The sequence below is a fragment of the Elephas maximus genome, chromosome 7, assembly GCF_024166365.1.
Source record: "Elephas maximus indicus isolate mEleMax1 chromosome 7, mEleMax1 primary haplotype, whole genome shotgun sequence".
Classification (NCBI taxonomy): Eukaryota; Metazoa; Chordata; class Mammalia; order Proboscidea; family Elephantidae; genus Elephas; species Elephas maximus.
The window spans coordinates 60,131,777-60,153,810 of record NC_064825.1 but is presented as its reverse complement, the minus strand read 5'-3'; the positions used below and the strand labels follow the sequence as shown (position 1 = coordinate 60,153,810).

At 45.2% G+C, this 22,034-nt stretch overlaps 2 protein-coding genes across 4 annotated transcripts; one reads left to right on the top strand and one right to left on the bottom strand.

Annotated features, from left to right (window-relative positions):
* Nucleotides 1-13,676: 13,676 nt before the first annotated feature.
* TIMM10B (translocase of inner mitochondrial membrane 10B) lies at nt 13,677-15,100 on the bottom strand. 2 transcript variants are annotated; one of them, XM_049890911.1, is made up of 3 exons: nt 15,025-15,100; nt 14,735-14,830; nt 13,677-14,534 (listed from the first exon to the last, which is right to left on the bottom strand). In XM_049890911.1, exons 1-3 carry the CDS (start codon nt 15,049-15,051, stop codon nt 14,358-14,360), a joined length of 300 nt encoding a protein of 99 aa, XP_049746868.1. In that variant the 5' UTR covers nt 15,052-15,100; the 3' UTR covers nt 13,677-14,357. The 2 variants fall into 2 exon arrangements, with proteins under 2 accessions (XP_049746868.1, XP_049746869.1); XM_049890912.1 differs by lacking the exon at nt 15,025-15,100 and adding an exon at nt 14,915-15,012.
* A 133-nt stretch (nt 15,101-15,233) lies between these two features.
* On the top strand, nt 15,234-19,950 carry ARFIP2 (ADP ribosylation factor interacting protein 2). Of its 2 annotated transcripts, none has more exons than XM_049890748.1 (8): nt 15,234-15,345; nt 16,139-16,279; nt 16,516-16,612; nt 17,276-17,394; nt 17,570-17,791; nt 18,329-18,486; nt 18,629-18,803; nt 19,259-19,950. In XM_049890748.1, the coding sequence occupies exons 2-8, from the start codon at nt 16,181-16,183 to the stop codon at nt 19,412-19,414; spliced, it is 1,026 nt and encodes a 341-aa protein (XP_049746705.1). In that variant the 5' UTR covers nt 15,234-15,345; nt 16,139-16,180; the 3' UTR covers nt 19,415-19,950. The 2 variants fall into 2 exon arrangements, with proteins under 2 accessions (XP_049746705.1, XP_049746706.1); XM_049890749.1 differs by having other exon boundaries at nt 15,234-15,446.
* The last annotated feature ends 2,084 nt before the right edge of the window (nt 19,951-22,034 follow it).

The window sequence follows — 22,034 nt, the reverse complement described above, 5'->3', positions numbered from 1 at the left end:
TTTGTCCTTTTGCCTCTGACTAATTTCGCTCAACATAATGCCTTCCAGGTTCCTCCATGTTATGAAATGTTTCAGAGATTCGTCACTGTTCTTTATCGATGCGTAGTATTCCATTGTGTGAATATACCACAATTTATTTACCCATTCATCCGTTGATGGACACCTTGGTTGCTTCCAACTTTTTGCTATTGTAAACAGAGCTGCAATAAACATGGGTGTGCATATATCTGTTTGTATGAAGGCTCTTGTATCTCTAGGGTATATTCCTAGGAGTGGGATTTCTGGGTTGTATGGTAGTTCTATTTCTAACTGTTTAAGATAACGCCAGATAGATTTCCAAAGTGGTTGTACCATTTTACATTCCCACCAGCAGTGTATGAGAGTTCCAATCACTCCGCAGCCTCTCCAACATTTATTATTTTGTGTTTTTTTTTGGATTAATGCCAGCCTTGCTGGTGTGAGATGGAATCTCATCGTAGTTTTAATTTGCATTTCTCTAATGGCTAATGATCGAGAGCATTTTCTCATGTATCTGTTGGCTGCCTGAATATCTTCTTTAGAGAAATGTGTGTTCATATCCTTTGCCCACTTCTTGATTGGGTTGTTTGTCTTTTTGTGGTTGAGTTTTGACAGAATCATGTAGATTTTAGAGATCAGGCGCTGGTCGGAGATGTCATAGCTGAAAATTCTTTCCCAATCTGTAGGTGGTCTTTTTACTCTTTTGGTGAAGTCTTTAGATGAGCATAGGTGTTTGATTTTTAGGAGCTCCCAGTTATCGGGTTTCTCTTCATCATTTTTGGTAATGTTTTGTATTCTGTTTATACCTTGTATTAGGGCTCCTAGGGTTGTCCCAATTTTTTCTTCCATGATCTTTATCGTTTTAGTCTTTATGTTTAGGTCTTTGATCCACTTGGAGTTAGTTTTTGTGCATGGTGTGAGGTATGGGTCCTGTTTCATTTTTTTGCAAATGGATATCCAGTTATGCCAGCACCATTTGTTAAAAAGGCTATCTTTTCCCCAGTTAATTGACACTGGTCCTTTGTCAAATATCAGCTGCTCATACGTGGATGGATCTATGTCTGGGTTCTCAATTCTGTTCCATTGGTCTATTTGTCTGTTGTTGTACCAATACCAGGCTGTTTTGACTACTGTGGCTGTATAATAGTTTCTGAAGTCAGGAAAGGTGAGGCCTCCCACTTTCTTCTTCTTTTTCAGTAGTGCTTTGCTTATCCGGGGCTTCTTTCCGTTCCATATGAAATTGGTGATTTGTTTCTCTATCCCCTTAAAATATGACATTGGAATTTGGATCGGAAGTGCGTTAAATGTATAGATGGCTTTTGGTAGAATAGACATTTTTACTATGTTAAGTCTTCCTATCCATGAGCAAGGTATGTTTTTCCACTTAAGTATGTCCTTTTGAATTTCTTGTAGTAGAGCTTTGTAGTTTTCTTTGTATAGGTCTTTTACATCCTTGGTAAGATTTATTCCTAAGTATCTTATCTTCTTGGGGGCTATTGTGAATGGTATTGATTTGGTTATTTCCTCTTCGGTGTTCTTTTTGTTGATGTAGAGGAATCCAAGTGATTTTTGTATGTTTATTTTATAACCTGAGACTCTGCCAAACTCTTCTATTAGTTTCAGTAGTTTTCTGGAGGATTCCTTAGGGTTTTCTGTGTATATAATCATGTCATCTGCAAATAGTGATAACTTTACTTCTTCCTTGCCAATCCGGATACCTTTTATTTCTTTGTCTAGCCTGATTGCCCTGGCTAAGACTTCCAACACGATGTTGAATAAGAGCGGTGATAAAGGGCATCCTTGTCTGGTTCCCGTTCTCAAGGGAAATGCTTTCAGGTTCTCTTCATTTAGAGTGACATTGGCTGTTGGCTTTGCATAGATGCCCTTTATTATGTTGAGGAATTTTCCTTCAATTCCTATTTTGGTAAGAGTTTTTATCATAAATGGGTGTTGGACTTTGTCAAATGCCTTTTCTGCATCAATTGATAAAATCATGTGGTTTTTGTCTTTTGTTTTATTTATGTGATGGATTACATTAATGGTTTTTCTGATATTAAACCAGCCTTGCATACCTGGTATAAATCCCACTTGATCAGGGTGAATTATTTTTTTGATGTGTTGTTGGATTCTATTGGCTAGAATTTTGTTGAGGATTTTTGCATCAATGTTCATGAGGGATATAGGTCTATAATTTTCTTTTTTTGTAATGTCTTTACCTGGTTTTGGTATCAGGGAGATGGTGGCTTCATAGAATGAGTTGGGTAGTATTCCGTCATTTTCTATGCTTTGGAATACCTTTAGTAGTAGTGGTGTTAACTCTTCTCTGAAAATTTGGTAGAACTCTGCAGTGAAGCCGTCCGGGCCAGGACTTTTTTTTGTTGGGAGTTTTTTGATTACCGTTTCAATCTCTTTTTTTGTTATGGGTCTATTTAGTTGTTCTACTTCTGAATGTGTTAGTTTAGGTAGGTAGTGTTTTTCCAGGAATTCATCCATTTCTTCTAGGTTTTCAAATTTGTTAGAGTACAATTTTTCATAATAATCTGAAATGATTCTTTTAATTTCATTTGGTTCTGTTGTGATGTGGTCCTTCTCATTTCTTATTCGGGTTATTTGTTTCCTTTCCTGTATTTCTTTAGTCAGTCTAGCCAATGGTTTATCAATTTTGTTAATTTTTTCAAAGAACCAGCTTTTGGCTTTGTTAATTCTTTCAATTGTTTTTCTGTTCTCTAATTCATTTAGTTCAGCTCTAATTTTTATTATTTGTTTTCTTCTGGTGCCTGATGGATTCTTTTGTTGCTCACTTTCTATTTGTTCAAGTTGTAGGGACAGTTCTCTGATTTTGGCTCTTTCTTCTTTTTGTATGTGTGCATTTATTGATATAAATTGGCCTCTGAGCACTGCTTTTGCTGTGTCCCAGAGGTTTTGATAGGAAGTATTTTCATTCTCGTTGCTTTCTATGAATTTCCTTATTCCCTCCTTGATGTCTTCTATAACCCAGTCTTTTTTCAGGAGGGTATTGTTCATTTTCCAAGTATTTGATTTCTTTTCCCTCGTTTTTCTGTTATTGATCTCTAGTTTTATTGCCTTGTGATCTGAGAAGATGCTTTGTAATATTTCGATGTTTTGGACTCTGCAAAGGTTTGTTTTATGACCTAATATGTGGTCTATTCTAGAGAATGTTCCATGTGCGCTGGAAAAAAAAGTATATTTTGCAGCAGTTGGGTGGAGAGTTCTGTATAAGTCAATGAGGTCAAGTTGGTTGATTGTTGTAATTAGATCTTCCGTGTCTCTGTTGAGCTTCTTACTGGATGTCCTGTCCTTCTCCGAAAGTGGTGTGTTGAAGTCTCCTACTATAATTGTGGAGGTATCTATCTCGCTTTTCAGTTCTGTTAAAATTTGATTTATGTATCTTGCAGCCCTGTCATTGGGTGCGTAAATATTTAATATGGTTATGTCTTCCTGATCAATTGTCCCTTTTATCATTATATAGTGTCCTTCTTTATCCTTTGTGGTGGATTTAAGTCTAAAGTCTATTTTGTCAGAAATTAATATTGCTACTCCTCTTCTTTTTTGCTTATTGTTTGCTTGATATACTTTTTTCCATCCTTTGAGTTTTAGTTTGTTTGAGTCTCTAAGTCTAAGGTGTGTCTCTTGTAGGCAGCATATAGATGGATCGTGTTTCTTTATCCAGTCTGTGACTCTCTGTCTCTTTATTGGTGCATTTAGTCCATTTACATTCAGGGTAATTATAGATAAATAAGTTTTTAGTGCTGTCATTTTGATGCCTTTTTATGTGTGTTGTTGACAATTTCATTTTTCCACATACTTTTTTGTGCTGAGGCGTTTTTCTTAGTAAATTGTGAGATCCTCATTTTCATAGTGTTTGACTTTATGTTAGTTGAGTCGTTACGTTTTTCTTGGTTTTTGTCTTGAGTTATAGAGTTGTTATACCTTTTTGTGGTTACCTCATTATATACCCCTATTTTTCTAAGTAAAAACCTAACTTGTATTGTTCTATATCGCCTTGTATCACTCTCCATATGGCAGTTCAATGCCTCCTGTATTTAGTCCCTCTTTTTGATTATTGTGATCTTTTACCTATTGACTTCCATGATTCCCTGTTATGTGTATTTTTTTTTTTTTTTTAATTAACCTTAATTTGTTTGTTGTTGTGATTTCCCTGTTTGAGTTGATATCAGGACGTTCTGTTTTGTGACCTTGTGTTGTGCTGATATCTGATATTATTGGTTCTCTGACCAAACAATATCCTTTAGTATTTCTTGTAGCTTTGGTTTGGTTTTTGCAAATTCTCTAAACTTGTGTTTGTCTGTAAATATTTTAATTTCGCCTTCATATTTCAGAGAGAGTTTTGCTGGATATATGATCCTTGGCTGGCAGTTTTTCTCCTTCAGTGTTCTGTATATGTCGTCCCATTCCCTTCTTGCCTGCATGGTTTCTGCTGAGTAGTCAGAACATATTCTTATTGATTCTCCCTTGAAGGAAACCTTTCTTTTCTCCCTGGCTGCTTTTAAAATTTTCTGTTTATCTTTGGTTTTGGTGAGTTTGATGATAATATGTCTTGGTGTTTTTCTTTTTGGATCAATCTTAAATGGGGTTCGATGAGCATCTTGGATAGATATCCTTTCGTCTTTCATGATGTCAGGGAAGTTTTCTGTCAGAAGTTCTTCAACTATTTTCTCTGTGTTTTCTGTCCCCCCTCCCTGTTCTGGGACTCCAATCACCCGCAGGTTATCCTTCTTGATAGAGTCCCACATAATTCTTAGGGTTTCTTCATTTTTTTTAATTCTTTTATCTGATTTTTTTTCAGCTATGTTGGTGTTGATTCCCTGGTCCTCCAGATGTCCCAGTCTGCATTCTAATTGCTCGAGTCTGCTCCTCTGACTTCCTAGTGTGTTGTCTAATTCTGTTATTTTATTGTTAATCTTTTGGATTTCTACATGTTGTCTCTCTATGGATTCTTGCAACTTATTAATTTTTCCAGTATGTTCTTGAATAATCTTTTTGAGTTCTTCAACAGTTTTATCAGTGTGTTCCTTGGCTTTTTCTGCAGATATCCTAATTTCATTTGTGATATCATTAAGCATTCTGTAAATTAGTTTTTTATATTCTGTATCTGATAATTCCAAAATTGTATCTTCATTTGGGAAAGATTTTGATTCTTTTGTTTGGGGGGTTGGAGAAGCTGTCCCGGTCTGCTTCTTTAAGTGGTTTGATATGGATTGTTGTCTCCGAGCCATCACTGGGAAACTAGGTTTTCCAGAAAATCCGCTAAAAAAAAACTGCAGTCAGATCCCTATCAGAGTTCTCCCTTTGGCTCAGGCTATTCAGATGTTAATGAAGCCGCCTGGGAAGGGTGGGGGAGGGAACAGAGAGATAGGAGAGTAGCACCTCAGAATATAGCCAGAGTTGCTTGTCTTGCTTCGAATGACTGTTATATCTGAGATTCCCGCGGGCGCGTCGCCTATGTGTGCTGGCTGTGTGGAGATTGCCCCCAGGGGGTCTGGCCCGCTGGAGTCACGGTCAGATCCTCCGCTTCCAGCCCCACGCCCAGCGTCAAGGCTCCCCTACTGGGACCGTGCACTCTCAACTCCAAAATCAGTCGCTGCCTCCCGGGGACTTCTTGTCTCTCCAGCCGCGTGGCCGTGCCGCCCCCGTGAACTAGGTGGGCCCCCTCCCGGGGTTAGTTCAGATGGGTGGAGTAGCTCCCTGTGCTTGTGCCGCGACCGAGTGTCCTGGCTGGAACGCTGTTCTCCCCACTCCAATACCAGTCGCTGCCTCCCGGGGACTTCTCCTACCGGCTGCGTCCCACGCCGCCCGCGCGACCCGGCTGGTCCCCTTCCCGGGGTTAGTTCAGGGGGTGGAGCAACTCTCCGTGTTTATGGCGTACCTGCGTGCAGTCCAAATCCCTGCGGGACGGTTCCCCGGCTCGGATGCTGCTCTTTCTGCTCCAAGATCAGTCACTGCCTCCCGGGGACTTCTCCTACCGGCTGCGTCCCACGCCGCCCGTGGAACCGGCTGGTCCCCCTCCCGGGGTTAGTTCAGGGGGGTGGAGCAGGTCTCTGTGCTTGTGCCGTACCTGACTGGTACGCTGGCTCCAGGCTCTGGAAACAATCGCTGCTTCCCCGTATTAGTTCGTTCTCCGTCTCTAAATCTGTGTTTGTTGTTCAGGGTTCGTAGATTGTTATGTATGTGATCGATTCACTTGTTTTTCCGTGTCTTTGTTGTAAGAGGGATCCGAGGTAACGTCTGCCTATTCCGCCATCTTGGCTCCGCCCTCCTCTCCATTTCATTTTTGATGATTTCCAATTTTCCTAGATTCATACTTCGTACATTCCAGGTTCCGATTATTAATGGATATTTGCAGCTGTTTCTTCACATTTTGAGTCATGCCACATCAGCAAATGAACATCCCGAAAGCTTTACTCCATCCACGTCATTAAGGTCAACTCTACTTTGAGGAGGCAGCTCTTCCGCAGTCATCTTTTGAGTGCCTTCCAACCTGGGGGGCTCATCTTTCAGCACTATATCAGACAATGCTCCGCTGCTATTCATGAAGTTTTCACTGGCTAATGCTTTTCAGAAGTAGACTGCTAGGTCCTTCTTCCTAGTCTGTCTTAGTCTGGAAGCTCAGCTGAAACCTGTCCTCCATGGGTGACCCTGCTGGTATCTGAATACTGGTGGCACAGCTTCCAGCATCACAGCATCACGCGAGCCCCCACAGTACGACAAACTGACAGACACATGACTGGAAGAGATCCGTATTTATGCTTATTCCCAAGAAAGGTGATCGAACTGAATGTGGAAATTATAGAACAATGTCATTAATATCACAGGCAAGCAAAATTTTGCTGAAGATCATTCAAAGTGGCTGCAGCAATATTTCGACAGGGAACTGCCAGAAATTCAGGCCAGTTTCAGAAGAGGACATGGAACCAGGGATATCATTGCTGATGTCAGATGGATCCTGGCTGAAAGCAGAGAATACCAGAAGGATGTTTACCTGTGTTTTATTGACTGTGCAAAGGCATTTTACTGTGTGGATCATAACAAATTATGGATAACATTGAGAAGAATGGGAATTCCAGAACACATAATTGTACTCATGAGGAACCTTGACATAGATCAAGAGGCAGTTGTTCAGACAGAACAAAGGGATACGGATTGGTTCAAAGTCAGGAAAGGTGTGCAGCAGGGTTGTATTCTTTCACCACACCTATTCAATCCGTATGCTGAGCAAATAATACAAGAAGCTGGACTATATGAAGAAGAATGGGGCATCAGGATTGGAGGAAGACTCATTAACAACCTGCGTTATGCAGATGACACAACTTTGCTTGCTGAAAGTGAAAAGGACTTGAAGCACTTACTAATGAAGATCAAAGACCACAACCTTCAGTATGGACTGCACCTCAACATAAAGAAAACAGAAATCCTCACAATTGGACCAATGAGCAACATCGTGATAAACTGAGAAAAGATTGAAGTTGTCAAGGATTTCATTTTACTTGAATCCACAATCAACAACCATGGAAGCAAGAGTCAAGAAATCAAAAGATCCATTGCATTGGGTAAGTCTGCTGCAAAGGACTTCTCCAAAGTGTTGAAGAGCAAAGATGTCACCTTGAAGACTAAGGTGTGCCTGACCCAAGCCATGGTATTTTCAATCGCATCACATGCATGTGAAAGCTGGACAATGAATAAGGAAGACCGAAGAAGAATCGACACCTTTGAATTGTGGTGTTGGGAAAGAATATTGAATATACCATGGACTGCCAAAAGAACGAACAAATCTGTCTTAGAAGAAGTGCTGCCAGAATGCTCCTTAGAGGCAAGGATGGTGAGACTGTGTCTTACACACTTTGGACATGTTGTCAGGAGGGATCCATCCCTGGAGAAGGACATTATGCTTGGCAGAGTACAGGGTCGGCAGAAAAGAGGAAGACCCTCAACAAGGGGGGTTGACACAGTGTCTGCAACAATAAGCTCAAGTATAACAATTGTAAGGATGGTTCAGGACCGGCCAGTGTTTCGTTCTGTTGTGCATAGGGTCGCTAGAGTCGCAACCGACTCGACAGCACCTAACGACAATAACAGCCTTGCCTCATAAACCACAGAAAGAGATTAAGGATTTACAACACATAGGATAATTACATCAGATTACAAAATGGAGGACAACCACACAATACTGGGAATCATGGCCTATCCAAGTTGACACATATCTTGGGGGGACACAATTAAATCCATGACAATGTCCATTGGCCATTTTTTAATTGGGTTGTCTTTTTGTTGTTGAGGTGTTAATGTTTTCTATAAATTTTACAGATTAGGCTCTTGTCGAGTATATCGTAGGCAATTTTTTTTTTCTTTTCCAGTCTGTAGGTTCTCTTTTTACTCTTTTGATGAGTATAAGTGTTTAACTTTTAGGAGATCCCGGTTTTCTAGTTTATCTTCTGTTGTTTGTGCATTTTTATTTGTTTAGTATTCTAGTTGTGCCATATATTAGGACCCCTAGCATTGTCCCTATTTTTTCTTCCATGATGTTTATAGTTTTAGGTTTTCCATTTAGGTCTTTGATCCATTTTGAGTTAGTTTTTGTGTATGGTGTGATGTATGAATCTTGTTTCATTTTTCTGCAAATGAATACGCAGTTTTGCCAGCACCATTTGTTAAAGAGACTTTCTCTTCTCCATTTAATGGACTTGACACTTTGTCAAAGATCAGCTGTCCATATGTCGATTAATTTACTTCTCGGTTCTCAATTCTATTATATGGGTCTATGTGTCTGTCATTGTACCAGTACTAGGCTGTTCTGACTACCATGGCTGTATAGTAGCACAGTGGTTAAGCACTCGACTGCTAACTGAAAGGTCGGTGGTTTGAACCCACTAGCCACTCATCGGGAGAAATATGTGGGAGTCTGCTTCCGTAAAGATTACAGTCTTAGAGACCTTACGAGTCAGTTCTACTCTGTCCTATAGGGTCACTATGAGTCAGAATCAAATCAATGACAACAGATTTTATGTTTGTTTGTTTTTATACAAATTGAGAGCAAACTGGAAAGAATGATTTGATCCAGATGAGGGCTTTCAGGTGCTGATTGTCCTGTGAATAGTAAGGGTAGAAGATATCACTCAGTGAGATTTTGGATGAAAAACATATATAATCATTGGCAATTAAATTTATAGGCTCATTTCTGTCTCTTTTGATAGAAAGCCTTTCTCTGGTTATGTTAATAATGGTTTGAACTGGGAAAGACTGAAAGATATTCATTCAACAAATAAAGCACATTTTATGTGTCAGTCACTATGTTAAGGACACAATGGTGACCAAGAGAAATATGGGCTTTGCCCTAATGAGGCATACAAACTGTTAGAAGTGTGACATAGCAAAAGCATGAGGAATTATGATAGCTGGAGTCTGAGAGGAAACCCTGGTTGCGTAGCGGTTAAACACTATGGCTACTAGCCCAAAGGTCGGCAGTTTGAATCCACCAGGCACTCCTTGGAAACTCTATGGGGCAGTTCTACTCTGTCCTATAGGGTGGCTATGAGTCAGAATTGACTCGATGGCAATGGGTTTTTTTTATGGAGTCTAAGAGATCTTTGAGGAAATAGTATTTGAACCAAGATCTCAGGAATGAGTTGGAGTTAAGTAGGTAAAGAGGGAAAGGTGCAGATATGCTGCAAAGGAATAGAGCAAAAAAAAAATTTTTTTTTTTTTAGAGGAACTGAAAGGCCAGTGAAGTTGGAGCACAGAGAGGAGAGAGTTAAGTGTGACTCAATTCAGCAAACTATACTGACAGTTCACTCTTTAACAGTCACTGATAACACACAGCTGGAGGTAGGCAGGGGCTGGATTATGCAGGGCCTTATAGGTCATATTTAGTTGGTTTATATCAGAATAATGGAAGCTATTACAAGGTTTTAAGCATCAGTTTGTGTTTTCCTGGCTGATCAGTGGAAATGGATTGGCCGAGTGGAAAAGTGAATATGGGGAGAAGCAATTGCATGAGGGGTGAGAAAGAGGGCTGTGCCCAGGTGGTTTCTAGCTTCTGCAACTGAATGAGTACTAGCCATAGGGGCAAAGGTTACGAGTTTGGCTTTAAACATGTTAAGTTTTGGGGGATGTTCTGAGACACCTAAGTGGAGATGAAAGGAGCTAGAGGGAGGGATCTGGGAGCTTTCAATAGATGAGGCCTGGAGTGGGGATGAAACTCTCTGAAAAATGAGGCTGAGAAAGAACAGGACCTAGACAAACTTTTAAAAGGCTGGGAGAAGTTTGAGCCTGCAAAGGGAGGCTAAAAAGCTGCAATCAAAGAGGTAGTAGTAAAGCCAAGAGAGCAGACTCACAGGCACCAAGGGAAGCAGATCAATGATGAGGAACTAGTAAATAATACCAAGTGCTACTGAGAAGCAAAGCAAGCCAAGGACTGGGAAATAATCACTGGATTCAGGGATATAAAGGTCACCGTCATGAACCAGGGTTACAGACCTCTAAGATGGAAAGGGCCAAAGTAAACAACTGTTTTGAAAAGTTTAGCTGTAAAGTGGAAGATAGCATTGTAACTGGAGGGGAAATGGAGTCCAGAATAGTCTGTTAATAGGAGACTCTTCAGCTTGCTTAAACACTGATCAGAACCTAGTACCGTGGAAGGAAGTCATAAATTCCAAAGAAAGGACTAGGACTCAGATCACAGGAATAAGCATTGACCTTAGATAAGAGGCGTGCTTCCTCTGTTTAGACAGAAGGGTAAGAGAAGAGGATAAGGCAGGTATAGATGGGTGAATAAGATTCCCATTTGATAGTTTCTACTTTTGTCTATGAACTAAGGTTACATGCAGAAAGTGAATTGAAGGGTATGTAATAAGAGGGTTATGAATACTGGTTTGAAATTGTCCTTGCGGAAAGCAGGAGAAATGACCAGAAAGATCTAGTAGGATTATAGGGGCTGAGATTCAGTCTGAAGTTGGGCACCATAGACTCACAGTGGTATAAATCTGCTCCATAGTGATTTCATTGGGCAACATTCAGCTGTCCAAAACGCAGGCATAAATGTTTCACTTTATCTGACAAAGAGATGAGAGGCAAAGAAATTTAGCCCACTGCAGAAAAATCACTGGAATTCAAGCTGGATACAAACCTGAAGACAGCAAGGTGCTAATAGAAGGTAGAAGCAGCAATGGCCTGAATGCTCCAGCGAAATCAAAGAATGGTTGTAGAAGGAATAGTTCAATAAACAAATATGGTCAGTGAATGAGATGCCAGTAATAGCATTTGAAGATAGAGCAGTTTGGGGTGATGTCAATGGCCAGGGAGTAGGTAGCTAAGACAGAGTAGAAATTATTAGCGCTTGGGTCAAGGAACTAAGAGACCAAAATACTGGACTGTCCATGTAGACATTAAAGTATCAACGGATATACAGAAAGACCATGGCCTAGATATTTAGAGGCAAGTGGCAAGAGAGTGGTAGTTACTCAGGACAAGTAATGAGAAAGGGTGGTACGGTTGAATATCCTCAAAGAAATGAGAATTTCCCAGGGAACAGGCAGTAAGTTCTGACAGGGCAATGGCAGGAAAACCAACCCTGTCTTCTGTGTGTGTGATGCTATAAAGCATTGTTAACATTTATTCCTGTGTTGTGCCTGAAACATCACATTGTCCTTGTTTTCACAATGGATTCCACTTTATGGCAAGACCTGAGATTTAGTGACTACAGGAGGTGCAGTGATAGGAACAAGGTTTTTCTCATATCAGACAGATCTCTGTTCCTAGCCTTTCTTCAGCAGTTACTAAACCCAGTACCCAGCGCCATCGTGTCGATTCCGACTCATAGCGACCCTATAGGACAGAGTAGAACTGCCCCATAGAGCTTCCAAGGAGCGCCTGGCGGATTTGAACTGCCGACCCTTTGGTTAGCAGCCATAGCACTTAACCACTATGCCACCAGGGTTTCCAAAGTTACTAGGTTCGTGATATGGAGAGGAAATACAGATAATTGACAATGGAAGTTTATTGCAAGGATACACACGAATGTTGCTGTGGAAGAATTCTTCCACCAGCAGCACAACATTCCGTTCTCCTGCCTCTGGAAGTTGGGAGGTTGCCCAATTGTTTCACCTGTTTATACTTTCCAAGGGGAGGATTTTATTGGGCAGACATAAAGCCTGTCAGTACGGAGTTTTCTGGTCAGCAACTTTCACCTTCCTAACAAACCTTTCCACTCAAGAGATAGCAGCTAAAGAGGGTAAAACACTACTTGGAGCCAGTTTTCTCAATAAGTAATTGTGTGTAAGATGGTGCTCCAGTATACATTCTGGATTCTTGCTTTATCATCTATTAAGTGGGGATAATACCTCTTACTTGTGGTTTTGTTATAAAAATTAAGACAAAGCATGATCTATACCAACATCATAACCTATATAAAGTGGGTTCTTAATAGATATTGAGAGGCAGCCTGGTATAGTAAAAAGAACATGGACTTCGAAGTCAGATCTGTGTTTTAATTCAGGGTCTGCTACTTCCTGATCTGTAGAAGGGATGGAATGTCTGCTTTGTAGGCAGTTGTAACTTTTTTTTTTTAATTGTGGGAGCCAGTGTCTAAGAGCTTCAATTTCCTGTGAAAAATGAACCACAGTCATTTAATGAAGGATAGTTGAAGGTAAAAGGTGTAAAATAACTGCTGTGGTGATTAGGAGGAATAGATTAAGAACATAAAAAAGGAAAACAAACAAAAAAAACCCATCACCGACTAGTCAATTCCGACTCATAGAGACCCTGTAGGATCGAGAACTGCCCCATAGGGTTTCCAAGGAGTGGTTGGTGGATTCAAACCGCTGACCTTTTGGTTAGCAGCCATGGCTCTTAACCACTGCACCACCAAGGAATATATAAAGGATTGCTTATTGGTTTTTTTTTTTATTGGTTGTAAGGGCTTGACTGAGGTTGGAGACCATGAATTTTTAGTGGTGTCCATTATACAATTGTTTTTTTCTCTAACAGCCTGAATGGAGAAATAGAAAAGATAAAACATCTGGATTGATATGAAGGGGCCAAGGACAGCAAGAAAATGGGGTGATAGAGTGATAAGCCAGACAGGTGAATACAGAAATAAATTCTACAAGGAAGGCAATAAATGAAGAAAGAATGGACAGTGGAATTAGAAATCACAGAATAGGTACAGTGGGAACAATGTAGGGTAGGACAGTGAAAGAGCTAGAGTTAGGAGTTTCCTAGTGGAGTAGTGGTTAAGAGATATGGCTCCTAACTAAAAGGTCAGCAGTTCAAATCCACCAGGCACTCCTTGGAAACCCTATGAGGCAGTCATACTGTGTCCTATAGGCTCGCTGAGTGAGAATCGACTCGATAGCAGTGGGTTTTGGGGTTAGACAAGGGGTGAAATATTGAGGAAACATTAAAGAGGTCCCAAAGACGTGGCCTTATCTTTTTTTTTAATCCTTTATCGGCACCGTTCTTTGTTCTGTCGGTTAGTGCGTACCTGTTGGTTTCAGCCCTGGCTGCTCAGAAATTGCCTTCTACTTCTCCCTTGAGTTTCTCCCCTTGAAGTCTGGCTGTATTACAAAATATGTTTCCCCAAGTTTTCCCCTTCCTGGCTGCTCCTGAAGACAAGCACACAGACCTCCACTGTTTAAAGCTTTTATTGCTCATCCTGAGAAGACAGAAAATATTAAGAAAGTGGCCCAGGGAAATGGTAGAAGTTCCAGAACACTCCAGAATTCTTACAAGTTTCATCTCCGTTCTATGTCACTAATTTCATAGGAGGTAGCACCTAGAAGCCCTGTGGTTTCTTGGTTATCTCCTGCCTTCCCTAGACTTGGCAGAATCCTTTCTTAAAAGATATAGTCCATGAAAAAACAGTTATGAACTAACACATACTTGGCTCACAAATGAGCCATTTCAGTCTCAAGGACAGCTAGACAGGGCTCATATTTTGTCATCTGGGCAGGAACCAACATCCTGTTGCTCACACCAACCTTAAAACTGTATCCACAGACCCTACTTTAACCAGGAGCCTGGGATACTGAGGTTTTCCTTCTCCACACAGAAGGCAACTTCTTGGCAGCCAGAGCTGAAGTTAATAGATATGCACTAACTGACAAAACAAATGATGGTGCCAATAAAGTGGGTTCCTCCCCTCCTCCCCCCCACCCCCCAATGAAACACAGTGAAAAAGCAGGTTTATTAGCTCCAGGAAAAGGAGCAAAGGTACCCATCTCTCAGGCTACTCCTCACGTTCTCTGTACAAGCTCTACTCAGCCCAAGGGTCCGTCCAGCCCCTCCCCTTCTGGGGTGGGAAACAGCTAGGTGCCAGATGGCGAGGCTCCAGGCCGTTCAGCAGCAACACCTGGCATGGCTGAGGCAGCCTCATAGTCTGCGATGCGGCGCTGTACCAGGGCAGGCATGAGCTTCACATAAGCGGCCATGAGACGGTGGTTGGAATGGATCAGCTTCCCAGCACAGCTGTGCAAACAGGCCTCCTAAAAAGAAGATAGGGTGGAAGTAGGGGCCAAAGGGGTCCTGTCAGGCCCCATCTCCTTCCTTCCCCAACCCCAGCCTAGGGGTGAAGGCCGTGAAAAGGCCAAGGCCAGAAGTGGAAATGAGTGGTGGGGTTGGGAAGCTGACTACCGTGAACTTTGAGGATCGAGGATAACCTCCCTAACCCTACTCAGGCCCCCACCTCCTCAGCGTCCAGAGCTCGGTGGTGCAGGCTGGGCACGCAGCGCTGGAAGCAGAGTTCTGTCATCCGATTGTAGACCAACAGGAAGTCCCGCAACTGCCGGTAAAAGGGACCAGGAACTCAGCGATAAGGTGTCCCTCAATTCAGCCCAGCCTCCCGGGGTTGCCCTGGGTCGCGCACCACAGCCTGAAGTTCTCAGCCCTCGGATCCCTGGCTCTTTGGGGTACCCGCGACGTTAACAGGCATGGGAGCTGAAGGTATGGCTCTGGAGCAACTTAATCCCGACTCACGTTTCTCAGCTGCTGCTGCGGCTCCATCACGCCGCCGCCGCCCGCCTACATCTCTTCCGTTTCAGCTTGAAAACACCCCGGAAGTAATCTCTGGCCGTTCCCCAAGGACTGAGGGGTTGGCTCAAGGATCGCCCTGCCCTCGGCAGCCAACGTCACTTCCGCCCTTATAATCTGCGACGTGGCCGGCTTCTTCTGCCCGGGAGGGGACGTCACTTCCGCCGAGTCCCTGACCTGCGGCTAGGATCGCGACGGGAACTGGAGCCCGAGGTCCCCGCGCCGCCCGGGTCTGGCGCCCTGAGGGGAAGAACGGCCCGGCCCGAGGTGAGAGGGACATACTTGGGCGAGAGGGAGTTGAACGCACAAACCTGAGGGCAAGATGCTCCTGAGCACTGGGGAAGGATGAGCGCACACCTGATGCCCAGGTGAATGGGGGAGGGGCGGGGACTCACACACCTGGGAAGACATAACTGACTTTGGAAGGGATCACTTATGTCCTGGAAGGAAGAGGCTTTTACCAGAGGCGGGAAACATACACCAACTGATTCAACTAAGGCCTGGTAGGGAGGGCCTGAGAAGGAGAAAGAGGTGCGTGGGATGGAGGAAGGAGCGACCACTTGAAGGAAGGGGGAAGAAACACTAAAGGAGTGGTAAAGGACAAGCAGTGCAGCACATACCTGAATGGCGAGTGGGCACCAGAGCCCTGGGAAGGGGTTCATCTCCTGGTGGGAGGAGGGGGGAAGACACACCTGAATGGAATAAGCTCCAAGAGGGCACAGACTTTATCTCTGTTGTTTACTGCTGTATTCCCAGGGCCTCAAATCGTGCCTGACACAATGCAGGCACTCATCTAGCATCTGTTGAATGAATGAATGATTACCTGAGTCCTGGTGGGCTTGGGAGGTTATGAGAAGACACCTGAGACCTAGGTGTGCATGTATAAAAATGTGCACCTTGGAGAGGATAAATTCATATATCTAGGGAAAGGAGTGGTAGCTGAACCCAGGACATGCTTAAGTGCTGGGGATAACCTCTAAAACCTCAGAAATGGCAAGAGAGGTCTTCCCCTTCTGGAGTGCTGGCAACTTCCCAAAACCACCTGTGTTGGGCTTTGCAGGGCCCAGGGGTGGAGACTTTGACTCCAGTCCCTGCCCCAGCCATGACGGACGGGATCTTAGGGAAGGCAGCCACAATGGAGATCCCTATTCACGGGAACGGTGAAGCTGGGCAGCTTCCTGAGGATGATGGGCTGGAGCAGGTGCTTTTCTTTGATTCTTCTCCTAATCAAATCCCAACTCAAACTCTGGGCTCTTATTCCATTCCAGTAGCCTTTCCCTTATCTAACTCCTGTCAATCTTTTTATAAATCTTCATTCTGATTCTGTGCAGATATCCCTTGCTCTCTCTGTGATGCTTCAATCCAACCTTGTTCCCACCCCCAAAATGATTCAGCTGCCCCTATGTTCCTGAAGCCTCCCTCTTCTCTGGCCTATAGGACCTCCAGCAGGTGATGGTGTCAGGACCCAACCTTAATGAAACCAGCATTGTGTCTGGTGGCTATGGGGGCTCTGGTGATGGACTCATCCCAACAGGTATGAATAATCAGAGACAAAAAGCTTGAGTCCACAGTGGGGACAGGAATGGTTCTGGGGAGCTTAGGATATGCCTAGGGACACTTGAATTATGTCTGGCGGTCTTGGGAACTCCTGCCAGTATGAACCCCAATGTATTCAGCCGAAGACCAGCTGCCAGCGTTGGCCTTCTGCTACCACTTGCTACTTAGCCCCTCAGATGCACCTTTTTATCCTTTTTCGACTGCCACCACCTGAGCCAGGTTAAGATGTCTAGTTCACAGGAGTTCCCTTGGTTTGGAGCTTAAGACTTATTTGGAACTTTGTGAGACTTCTCGGGGTTTTACTTCAGACTCTAAAGTTTAGAGGAACAAACAGCCCTGAACCTTACACAGACTGGGATTCCACATGGGAAAGTCACCAGGTTTCCTGTTACCAGATCCCATCATCATTGACCCCATCAGAAGATGGCCAGAGGAACTCATGGAGATGTATGCTGGGATTTAGGTCTTGGGGTGCAAGGTACTAGTTCCCCCTAGTGAGCAGGAGGATCTCATTGTGTCTGAAGCATTCAGCTGCTTCAGAGATGTCATTTTTATGTGCTGGGAGGGAAGTATGGATGGGGCCACAGAGGTGTCTGGTTGTATCTGAGAGAGGCTGGTGTCAGAGAACTTGGTCCTTTAGGGTCTGGCCGGCATCCATCTCACAGTGCCACTCCCACTGGCCCTGGAGATGAGGTGGCTCGGGGCATCGCTGGAGAGAAGTTTGACATCGTCAAGAAATGGGGCATCAACACATACAAGGTGGGACTCAAACAACTTTTCCTATCTTCCAAACTTCCTTGGGTACCCTTTTCCCTTCTCCCCAGACCCCAATGTCCCATCTATGGCTTAGACCAGGAACCTGGGGATGCTGGGGCAGGTACCTGTTGTGGGAGGGTGCTAGGGTCTCTGACCTATTCCCCTACTTCCCAATCAGTGTACAAAGCAGCTGTTATCAGAGCGATTTGGCCGAGGCTCCCGGACTGTGGACCTGGAGCTAGAGCTGCAGATTGAGTTGCTGCGTGAGACGAAGCGCAAGTATGAGAGTGTCCTGCAGCTGGGCCGGGCACTGACAGCCCACCTCTACAGCCTGCTGCAGACCCAGCATGCACTGGGTGATGCCTTTGCTGACCTCAGCCAGAAGTCCCCAGAGCTTCAGGTGCCTCAGCCAGGCCAAGGGGGATGGGTGGGGGGGACTGGGCCAGGGCCCTCCCAGGCAGTCACCCCTCAGTTTCCCTCCCTCCCTCCTGCAGCCCACAGGGAGAACCCCTCCAGGGTGGGCCCAGCCCTGCCCCCAGCAACACTCACCTGTGGAGGCAGCTTAAGGGTTTGTACAGAGGTCCAGAAGTTGGAGGGGATGGGGGAGGATGCCTCACAAGTGACCCTTCTCTGCATTGGCAAGAATGCCTGTGGTGTTCGGCCTAATTGGAGCACCCCCTGCCTGCTGCATTAGCTCTTCCTGTTCCATTTCTGTGAATTTATTTGAGAACCCCCACTCTTCATATTCCTACCCTAGGCATCCCAGGGTGGCCCCACTAACTTTTTGGCTGAGAGAGCCTTGCTGGAGGCAATCCTTGGGTGTTCCAGTGTGATTCAATGTCAGTTTCCTCCCTGGGGAGGAGGGGAGTGAAGGGCCCTATAGCTCCAGTCAGGCAGGATCTGTTACTCACGGCCTTTCTCTGCCTTCTACCCTCAGGAGGAATTTGGCTACAATGCAGAGACTCAGAAGCTGCTGTGCAAGAATGGGGAGACGCTGCTAGGGGCTGTGAACTTCTTTGTCTCTAGCATCAACACATTGGTCACCAAGACCATGGAAGACACACTTATGACTGTCAAACAGTATGAGGCTGCCAGGTGTGGACACTGGCAGGGCCTAGGGTTTGGGGAGTTGGCTGGCATGGGTGGAAATTTGGGCAGTAGGGGCATAAGAATCCAAAGGAGAGTATGTGTGGAGGACAAATGAGTGGAGACCAGCCTGTGTCACCCTCATTCCCAGGCTGGAATATGACGCGTATCGAACAGATTTAGAGGAGCTGAGCCTAGGCCCCCGGGATGCGGGAACACGGGGCCGACTTGAGAGCGCCCAAGCCACTTTCCAGGCCCATCGGGACAAGTATGAGAAGCTGCGGGGAGATGTGGCCATCAAGCTCAAGTTCCTGGAAGAAAACAAGGTGCCAACCCCAACCCCTTGACCCTAGCCCACATTGCCATCTGTGACACTAACATTCTCGAGCCCCTCCCCGTTGTTGAATCGGAAAACCCAGCCTGGCTAAAGAGTGGGATGTTCCCTTAAAACTCCCTCAACCCCTGGGCCTTGCCTAGTTACCCTCCTTCTAGTTCCTGGCTCTTTTCTGTTAGAGGATTTGGTTGCTGGTTCTAGGATCATAACTGGGGAAAATCAACCCCTGGGCGGGAATACCAGAACCCCAGGCCCAGCAAATCAAGTCAGGTTTCTCCTATCAGGGTGCCCTTTCTGCTTTGACTGCCTTGGTGGAGTTCAGTCCCCACCCAAAAGCACCATCAGAGCAGAGTCCAAAGTGCCTCTGGTCTGGGCTCAGGCTCAGGCTCATAGCCCTTGACAGAGGGCTTATGAGTCCAGCCTTAGCTGACCCTCCTGGACCCCCAGATCAAGGTGATGCACAAGCAGCTTCTGCTTTTCCACAATGCCGTGTCCGCCTACTTTGCTGGAAACCAGAAACAGCTGGAACAGACCCTGCAGCAGTTCAACATCAAGCTGCGGCCGCCAGGAGCTGAGAAGCCCTCCTGGCTAGAGGAGCAGTGAGCTGCTCACAGTCCAACCTGGCTATCAAGAAGGACATTGGGAGGGTTAACCCCAGGGTGGGGGAGATTGGACATGGGACATCCCCTGCCACCTGCCCTCTGGCTTGGGCTCCCTCTCCCTGGCTGGTGCCTGATACCAGTTTTACCCAAGCTGCTGTGGGGAGGGGGACAGTAGGCCCTGCAGCTGCTGCCCTGTCCTAAATTCTCCTGGCCACTGGGCTCCATTTCCAGATCTTTTCCTTCCACTCCACAGCCAAAGGCTATGACAAGACCACTCCCTGGCCAATGGCATCACTCCTCAGGCCTATACCCAGCTCCTGGGGTCTGCCTGCTGACCAATGGTAGAAACTCTAAAGGCCCTCTTAGCCAGTGGTAGCTTTTCCAAGGCTCCCCTGGGCCAATGATGTTGCCTCCAGTATCCTTTGTCCCTCCTCTATGCGTGCCCATTGCAGAGAAGGGGACTGGGACCAAAGGGGTGGGGATAATGGGGAGCCCCATTTCTGGCCCTGCATCTGAATGGGTCTCCTCCCACCCACCCACCCAGTTTAATTGTGCTCAGAGCCCTGGAAGATTGGGGCCTAGCACTAGGAATAAACCTTTCATAAAAGCAGGCCCAGTGAGGTCAATTTGTGGGGGACTCCAGGAGGGTGGGCTGGGTGGAGACATGCACAGCCTAATCATACACTAAAATCCTAGCCAGAAATCAGGTCAGAAGAGCTAGGCCCCAACAGCTGAAGTCCCATCTTCCCCCAGCTCCTCGGCCCAGTTGGAGCCAAAGCTTTATTTGTCCTGCAGGCCAGCACCATGATAGCTATGAATCTTAAGAGCCCAGGTCCAGAATGGGTTGGGCTGGCTGACCTTCCTCATACGTTCATTCACACAGCAAATATTTACTGAGTGCTTTTATTTGCCAGGCACTGCGCTAGACTCTGGGGAAACATCAGTGAATAAAGCACGGTCCCTGCTCACAGTGTTTATGGCCTAGTTGGGGATTGGAACAAGTAACCAGGCAACTACAATACAATGATAAATCCTAGGACACAGGAAGTACAGGGAGCCACGGGAGCACAGAAGAGGGACATCTAGCCTAAAGTGGAGTGGAGATGGGGACAGTCAGGTTCGAAGCTGAGACCTGAAGGTTGTGTAAGCATCAGCCAGGCAGGGTAGGGGAGAACATTTTAGAGAAGCCAACATGTGTAAAGCCCCTGAGTAGGAATTAGGAAGACTTCAGTTTGCTAGGAATAGAAAGTAAAGAGGGAGTAGCTAGAGAAAGACTACAGAGTAAGGTGGCGAGAGAGTAAGGCTGGGCATTTTGACCCTGTTTAAGGACTTTTGCCCGTTGTATACAGGAGACTGTGAAGAATTTTAAGTAGAAGTTGGACTGCATGGGAGAAGTCTAGGGTTGAGGAAAGGAGTCCTTCTGAGAGTTAAAATAGTATACAGACCCCAGTCCCCTCGTCCTGGGTAGTCCAGCAGTCCTAGCCAAAAGCTCCACATCAAGCTTGAGTTCTGTATTAGGCTCATTCACAAACATTGGGACACACAGCTTGAATTCAGGTGGGTGAGTGAGAGGCTGAGGCAGTTCCCATCCGCCCTGCTGTACCCGGGTGTTGAGCCCAAATTGGAACCTTGTGTGAGGCAAGAAGCTCCCTGACAGCACTTTGATTTAGCCAGGGCAGGTGCCATCACCTCTATGCTCTTTGGGTAAGGAGAGCTCTAGAATCTTTCCACATTCTTCCCAATCTCTGGAGGGCTGAGAGAAGGAGCAACCCAGTCAGTCTCATAACACCAGGATCCACTCAGACCTGACTTTGCTTTTTGTCACGGATACTCCAGCTCCCAGGCAGGCTTCCTGGGTTTGGACAGCCTGCAGTGATCTTACTGGAGTTTAATTATTAGGTAGGGGCCCACATATAAGCCAGCACTTTATGGTCCTCTGGGAAGTTTAAACATGAAAGGTACTGAATCTCCGAGTGGCCATAAATAAGAGGGGCCTAAAAAGCAAGGTTCAGATCCTAGTTCTACCATTTTCTAGCTAAGTGATCAGGGTTAACTTAACGTCCAGGGGAGCCAAAGTCCTCAGTTCTAAAGTAAAACAGGGCTAATAAAAGAAGCTACCTATTAAAGTTATGAATATTAAATGAGATAATATATGTAAAGTGGTTAGTTCCGTGTCTGGCATACAATAAGCACTCTGTTAACTGTTATCATAGTTATTTTTATTATTTTCCACCGGGGCTGCTTTTCTTTTCCACAGTGTGATGATTCCGAGAATTGATCTCGGTCTTTGGGGTGAGGAGGAAGTCGCTAGATGGTTAGAACCATAATTTCCTCACGAAGGGGCTCCTGAGGGAAAGCCAGAAAGCTAGAGCCGAATCAAGTCCTTCACCGGTGTACCCCAACAGCCCCTTCTCCCAGAGCTCTGGGACGGCCCTTTCTCTGCCCAGACATCCGTTCCGAGGCACAGACAATCCCTTCCTCCCCCGCTCAGCAGAAACCAGACTGGCATATTCCGCGGGAGCCCCACAAGAAAGCCGGAAAGGGTGCCTCCAGGAGGCAGCCCCAACAGGCTCCCAGAGTCCCAGCTCCCTGCTGCCCAAGCTGCCTTTTCTGGACCAAGC